General features: G+C 32.2%; 1 protein-coding gene across 7 annotated transcripts in view; it reads right to left on the bottom strand.

Annotated features, from left to right (window-relative positions):
• Window positions 5,995-7,331, bottom strand: part of LOC107642995 (protein TPX2) — a 5,947-nt gene continuing 4,610 nt past the window's right edge. For 3 of the 7 annotated variants that reach the window (XM_016346521.2, XM_016346520.2, XM_016346522.2), the window contains exons 13-18: window positions 7,157-7,222; window positions 7,007-7,069; window positions 6,811-6,888; window positions 6,648-6,689; window positions 6,448-6,533; window positions 5,995-6,363 (exon numbers count right to left, since the gene is read on the bottom strand). In XM_016346521.2, coding sequence (XP_016202007.1) covers window positions 6,345-6,363; window positions 6,448-6,533; window positions 6,648-6,689; window positions 6,811-6,888; window positions 7,007-7,069; window positions 7,157-7,222 — 354 coding nt within the window. In that variant the 3' untranslated portion in view covers window positions 5,995-6,344. The remainder of the gene's footprint in view (window positions 6,364-6,447; window positions 6,534-6,647; window positions 6,690-6,810; window positions 6,889-7,006; window positions 7,070-7,156; window positions 7,223-7,331) is intronic. The other 4 variants (XM_021123085.1, XM_016346523.2, XM_021123087.1 and 1 more) reach the window with 4 other exon arrangements.

Genomic DNA, 7,331 nt, shown 5'->3' on the forward strand with positions numbered 1-7,331 from the left:
TTGGATCAGATCATAGCAAGTGGGATGTATAGGAAGGAAGGAGGGGCAAGGGGAAAGGAGAAAGGATTATGCTCCCTTTTTTGTTTCTCTTTTTTAGCTGCGATAATTGAAAATTCTGTGTCTTTTCCTCTTGTGCCTTGTGTGTGTGTATCCCTATATATATATCATGTTCGTTGCGCTTTTGCAACATAGATAAAAACAATTCAAAGATGAAAAGACCTCTTTTATTTGGTGAGGGAGGAAAATTCTCCTTCTCTTCTCTTTCTTAATCACACATATATCTTGTTTCAGTTATGTTTTTAAATTCTTTAGTATTTATCATGTTCTATTTTGCAATTTAGCTGAGTTTTTTCGTTGCCTAATTGCCATGCTATTGCTGTATTTTGCTATGTTATACTTCTAGTTTTTAGTAGTTTTTGTTCAAGTTTTTTTTTATTGATGTATATTGTTTTAAGCAATTGTGAAGTTGAGAGGAAGAAGTTTGGAATCAGTCCTAGAAATTTGATTGTTGATCATGTATGTCACAAAATGATCAATGGGAGAAAGTTGTAGAAGGTCATATTTTAAGTTCTGTTATTTTGACTGAGAATTACTACATCTACATACAATATAGCCAAAGATTAATGAGTAGTTTTTAGCTGTGGATTTCATTTCTCCCCTTTAGAAACTTTAGCAATATAAATGTAGTTAAGTATCCAACAACTCTCCAAAAAGAAAAAAGAAGAAAGAAGAAAGAAGAAAAAAAAAAGGTAGTTTTAACTTTTAAGTAGTCAAGTTGCTTAGTGAAATGGTATTCGTTGAAATTGAAGTGAACCAGCAACACTGAAATTTATGATATTATGTTGAATTGAAAACCTTAGGTATGTAGGTCATGAATAGGGAATAAATTCTCGGTCTTGTGCTGAATAAATTAGCACATAGATGGTTAGTTCTAGTGGCAAGGTTGTTTCTAGATTTGTTCTTTTCAATTGTATTAACTTCTGATGTCATAGAACTTCCTACCAAAACTTGTCATGGAATTTAAAAATAAGCATCGAAAAGAACCAAATCCTGAGTCTTGACATATCAATTAGATATGGCGCTGAAAGCTATACATATTTTGGTATGAGAACTTTTTTTTTTCTTTTTCAAATAATCGTTTAGTCCTTGTATGAGCTTGATTTCCACAAAAGACTATTTTGTCGTAGCATATATGACCATAGAATAAGCCATGGTGAGTTTCAATGAGTTAATATGTTAAATGGTTAAACTTTTTTAACATTTATTTATTTAAGGCGGATAAAATATTAATCCATTTGGCCCAACTTCTTGGAATTTGACATGGTAGAAGGCAGTCTATGCTAGGTATGATAAATGATACAACTAAAATATAGATATAAAAAATAAAAAATTTGTATAAAATATGAAAAGAATTGAATAGTTATATTTGAGAATTATAATTTTTTTCTATCACAACAAAATAAAATAATATTTTTTCTTGACAAAGAGAGAATACACTTCTTTTTAAATATATAAGGGAATACCTCTCAAAAGAAAAAATCTCAAAGAAACTAAAATGTTTCTATTGTTCTTGTTGAATTGAATTGATGAAAAATAAAATGAGAAAGTTTAATTTACAGGCAAACTTCTGTTAGATAAACCACCTGTAATATGAGGTTACTAATCTTTCTCTTCTTCCGCCATCAAAATTTGATGGCTATTACTAAAAAGTATTTTTCTCTTTTCATTGTTTAGTTTTCTTTTTTTTTTTCTCTTTTTCATAAAATTAGCTTTACTAAATTTATAATCTTTCATTTAAAGTTAATTTTAGTAAATTTTATAAATCTATATTGCTCATGTATCTAATAGACCATAATAGAATATGCACAATTCAAACTTACTAGTGTTTATCAATTTTGTCATGACATCTGTTAGGTTATTTTTAGTGTGAATTTTCATAGGCACAATGATATTGTACTCCAATGTGTTTGGTCCTTAAATGAAAGGCTGGATTCCTTGCAATATGTAAGACACTTTGACTGTCACAATACACAAGAATTTTTTACGGTTTGTGTCTGAGTTCCTCCATTAACCTTTGGATCAAAATAGCTTCCTTGCATACTTATGTAGCAGACATATATTCAACTTCTGTAGTAGATAGAACTACAATAGTTTGTAACTTAGATACTGAACTCATTGCTCCTCCTGCAAGTATGTACACATATTCCGTAATAAATTTTCGTTTATCAAGATCACCTGCAAAGTCTGAATCGATATATCCATCGACAATGAGTTCCGATCCTCTAAAACATAATACAAGATCCGAAGTCCCGTTGTGTATCTTAGGATTCTCTTAACAGCATTACAATGCTCTTTACCCAGATTTGTCATAAATGGACTTACCACCGCAATTACTTGAGCAACATCTGGCTTTGTACAGATCCTAACATACATAAGGCTTCTTATCGCTGATGCATACAGTACTTGAGATATTTTCATCCTCTCTGCTTCACTACTAGGGCACATACTTGAAGATAATTTAAAATTCATAGGAAGTAGGATTGAAATTGGTTTACATTCTTGCATATTAAAGCGTTGCAAGATTTTCCTCAAATAATTTTTTTGCGGTAGCCAAATCTTTCTATCCTTTTTGTCTCGGTGGATTTGCATCTCTAAAATCTTGTTTACTAGTCCTAAGTCTTTCATATTAAATCGTTGACCAATTGTGTATTCAATTCTTGAATTTGATCTTTGTTGGGACCTACCACCAACATGTCATCCACATACAACAGCAAAATGATAAAATCATTATCACTAAACCTCTTGTAATAGGTACAATAATCTAAACTACGTCTGTTGTATCCAAAACTAATAATAAAAGAATCAAATCTCTTGTACAATATTTTGATGCTTACTTTAGACCGTACACAGATTTAGTAAACCTACAAACCGAATTTTCTTTTCTTTGTTCTTCAAAGTCTTCTGGTTGGACCATATATATCTCTTTTTCAAGTATTCCATGGAAAAAAAGCAGTATTTACATCTAGTTGCTCTAGATGTAAATAAAAAACAGCACACATAGCCAAAAGCCCAAAACTGTTCTGATAATAGTTAGTCTTACCATAGAAAAAAATATTTCATTGAAGTCGATACCTTTTTTCTGAGCATATCCTTTGACAACTAATCTTGCACGATATCCTTTCACCTGATCATTATTATCTCGCTTGATCTTGTAAGGCTTTTCGACCTGTTGGAAGTGTTACAAAGTCCCAAGTATGGTTTCTATGTATTGCTTTGATTTCTTCTTGTTTTGCTGTCATCCACATAGAAATATTTAGATTGCGCATAGCTTACATAAGTTGTTGGCTCTCCTTCTGTCAGAAGATAATATGCATCGTGGCTTGCCAAAATATAATTTGAGTGCCATGATAATGTTTTTTTTTTTGTCGAGTGGATTGACGAACTTCTCTGTCATTGACCTCTGGTTCTTGTTCTTCATACTTTGGTTCTGCTTCAGAAAAATCACATTCTTTGCATTTCTCATCTATTTGTACAATGGCTGTCTCCTTAATAGTATTGTTATTTTCTTGATCTCTTTGCAATTTATCTTCTACAAATATTACATCTCTACTGACAACAATTTTGCGGGTAGTGGGATCCCACAAAACCCCTTATATTAACTCCGTCAGGATAATCCAAGAATATATATTTCCTAGACTTTGGGTCCAAGTTTGTTCTTTCCTGAGAATTATAAATCATGTACACAGGACAACTAAATATATATAAAAAAGAAATTAGGTAGTTTACCTTGCCACATCTCTGTTGATGTCTTCAACCCTATTGCAGTTGATGGTGATTGATTTATGGCACAACAAGTGGTTTTATCAGCTTTTGCCCAAAAAAGACTTGGCTAAATCTGCAGTTTGCAACATAGTTCGTGTTCTTCCTAGAAGAGTCATATTCATTCGTTATGCTACATCATTTTTTTAAGACGTATATGCAACTGTGTATTGTCGTTGAATGCCTGCTTGCTTCCAAAATATTAGAAAAATTACCATCGACATATTCTCCTCTATTATCTGTCCTTAAACACTTGATCTTCTTTCCAAATTCAAGTTCTAACTTTGTTTTGAACTCCTTGAACATTGCAAACACATTTGAATTCATCTTTTAGACTCTAATTTGTTGTTGTGATTTGTGGTGCTTTTGTCTCCTCTAGCCTCCATGGCCGATCTATTCTCTGCACCGTTCGCATTAGCTACAAACGAAGCCTTTTCGCATCGTGCTGTGACTCTGCCATGCGTGCTGCCAAAGACCCGATGAAGAAGGAGAAAAAAAAGAGAAGTTTGAGGAGCTACTACTGCTGCTGCGGCTATTATTCCTCCTGAAACTCCATTATGCCACCACCACCGTACGTGAAGGGGGAGAAATAGAAGTTAAGAGATGTAGATTTTGCAGCAAGAACGAGCCTCTCTAAATGTTAAGATTAATGATTTGAAAATTTTAATAATAAATAAAAATACCACATAATCATATTGCTTTGAGAGTTTGTCATCTTATCACTAACATTTACCACGTTAGTATTTTCTGCCCATGGTAAGCAGTTAATTAATGGTTGATCATTTTTGTTAAATTTAATAATTTTTCGGAGACTAATTTACTGTTTATGTTTTTTAAAATTATATTTGTTGGTGTTAAAATATTTCAGGTATTATTTTAATAGTTTACTCTTTAGAAGCGAGCAAACATCCCCTTTTTTTTTCAATACGCTACTAAGAATATGTGATACATACCAATTAATTTAAAATTATATAAACAATTAGATGTTAATTTCAAATAAACGTTTCACTCAAATTATTTTTGCAATGTAAATAAAACAGAGAAAATAATATTACAGTCGCTAAAATTGAACAGAGGAATATGAAGATATTTATTTCTGTGTTATAAGAAAATTAATTTTTCTTCCTAATAAAATTTGTTAAATATGATCTTAATTACTAAAAAGTCTTTTTTATATATTTCATTTCATTTAATATTTAAAATGATGATGTATGTCATATATCAATACATCAATCTAGTGATACTAATTAGAGTTAGATACAGATCATCTATATGTTTTTATATAATAATTTAAACCTTTTAAAATGTAGTTCATCATACTATACCAAAATTTTTATAGCGAAAAGTCTAACGTTAAAGATAGAATTTGAAGATAAAGAAAAAATAAAACCTATACATTGTTTAAAGTTTTAAATATAAGATTATTCATGTGTTTCTAGTTTAGAATACGAGACTTGTTAACTCAACTTAAAATGAGAAGGAAAACGAAAAAGCCTCGAACCAAAATGGAAATAAGGCCAATAATTTTGTACTTGATTTGTAAAAGGAATATATATAGACATATACGTAATATGTGTGGGGTGTGTTTGTGGCGTACAACTGGTTAGAGGAAGGAATCCGAAAGCGGATAATGTTTGATAATGACTCACGGGATGCCTCCATCCCTCAACCAACTTGTGTTACAAAGTAGTTGCTTATGTTTCTGACTTTCTGTACACATATATCATATATCCACCTACTAACGCATCCATCTCCATCATCATTGTTCTCACCACCCGTGAGGCATCCCTGCATTCATCCTGCACAGATATGAAAACCACCTTACGGTGGTCCATCTCCATGCAAAACATCCTTATTAGACTTCCAATTTAGGTTGGTTATTCTTGCCATCTCTCTCACTTTACCTTCTTAAAGAGAAGGAAAAGGGGCAACCTATCTTACTAATAATAAGAAACGGGTGAATAGGCATTGTTAGTGGAAAGGAAGTAATTAATTGGGATTTATCAGCACCGATGCTTCCGGATTCCGGAATACAATGGGATTTGCATATAAGTTGAAAATTATGAGTGTTATATTCAGTTGTCTGATCAACCTTTCAATCAGTTTTGAATATATAAATATTTAAATGATCTGTTTATAGTTCCTTTGTTCGATTTTTGTGTCAAGGCATGAGACTAATAGAATGGCCAATAGCACATTGCAATTTATTAATGCTATCAAAAATAGAAGATAGGCTTCAGGACTATAATACACTTGCCCTTTTAACGATTTTACTATTGGACAGAGATCTAGGAGCGGTTGTACAAGATACAACTGATGCAGTTACGCACATGTATGCTAACTTCTGTTCTAACAAAATAATTTTCTTTTTGTGTTGCAGTAAAAGAACCACCTATTGGATGTTACCATCTGAGAACGGTTGCTGACATTAGGCTATGTCCCTATCAAACTATAACTTGACAGCAAAAATCTTGATCCTGGTAACAAAAGCTTGTTGGTTGTTGCACATTGACAATCTTTTGTCGTCACCTAATTCCCAAGCTCCTGGAACATGTTAGTTAGAGAGCAGGAGATATAATTAACCAAATTTACCAGACATAACCATAGAGTAGTGCGAATCATTGATACCTTGCAGTCAACCGAGAACCAACTTCACTCATGCAATGTTCATTCCCGCTATGAATTTTGTTCCCCCCAAAGATGAAAGGCTTATCCTACATATTTGTGTCCGATGGAAGATGAATATTTAATGTTTATAATATAAAAGAAACCTATGTAAAAATAATAGGCTCGGTGCAAGCCCTGTGTTCTTCAGATTGTCATATTACCTTCTGATTCAGATGAAAAGAACTTATATTTTCTTTTAAATCCTTGCAGCAAGAAAAACCAGGGAGAAAAAAAAAAACTCACTAAGGTACCGCAAAAAAAAATCATTATATTTAATACAATAAGTTTAAAATAACAAGAATGATAGGAATTAAATTGAAAAACCTTTCTGAACATCATGGAATGCTGAGGCTGGTTGATGTGAGATCCATTATTTGACTGGATTTCAGAGGTTAGGGATAGCTAGTCCCAAGAAAAAGGAGAACAAACAAGAATGATAGGAATTAAATTGAAAATAGCAATACTGGTGAAATTAAGAATTTGTAATTGTTATGTAAGAAAAAGACTAGCAAGAATTCACCTTGCTAAACAGTTCAATTGGAAGGTTGTGCTGAACCCTCTTTTCTGTTTGGAAATTGAATTCCTGTATTAATTAACACAAGATGTGACATCATTATATTTTTTCTATCTGAAAATATATTATGGGGTGAAAACAGATGAACCAACTCACTGTCGGCACTGTGGATTCCTGCTTTCTATTCCGGAAAACACCAATATCTCCTTTACTTGAAAGTATCTGCAAAGGCATTAGGGAGTTGCTAGTACAATAGATCAAACTAAGAAGGGAGCAAAAAGTAGAACCTACTTAATCCAAAAAAAAAAAAAACAACAAAAATATAATGGAT

Source organism: Arachis ipaensis, chromosome B05, assembly GCF_000816755.2.
Source record: "Arachis ipaensis cultivar K30076 chromosome B05, Araip1.1, whole genome shotgun sequence".
Classification (NCBI taxonomy): domain Eukaryota; kingdom Viridiplantae; phylum Streptophyta; class Magnoliopsida; order Fabales; family Fabaceae; genus Arachis; species Arachis ipaensis.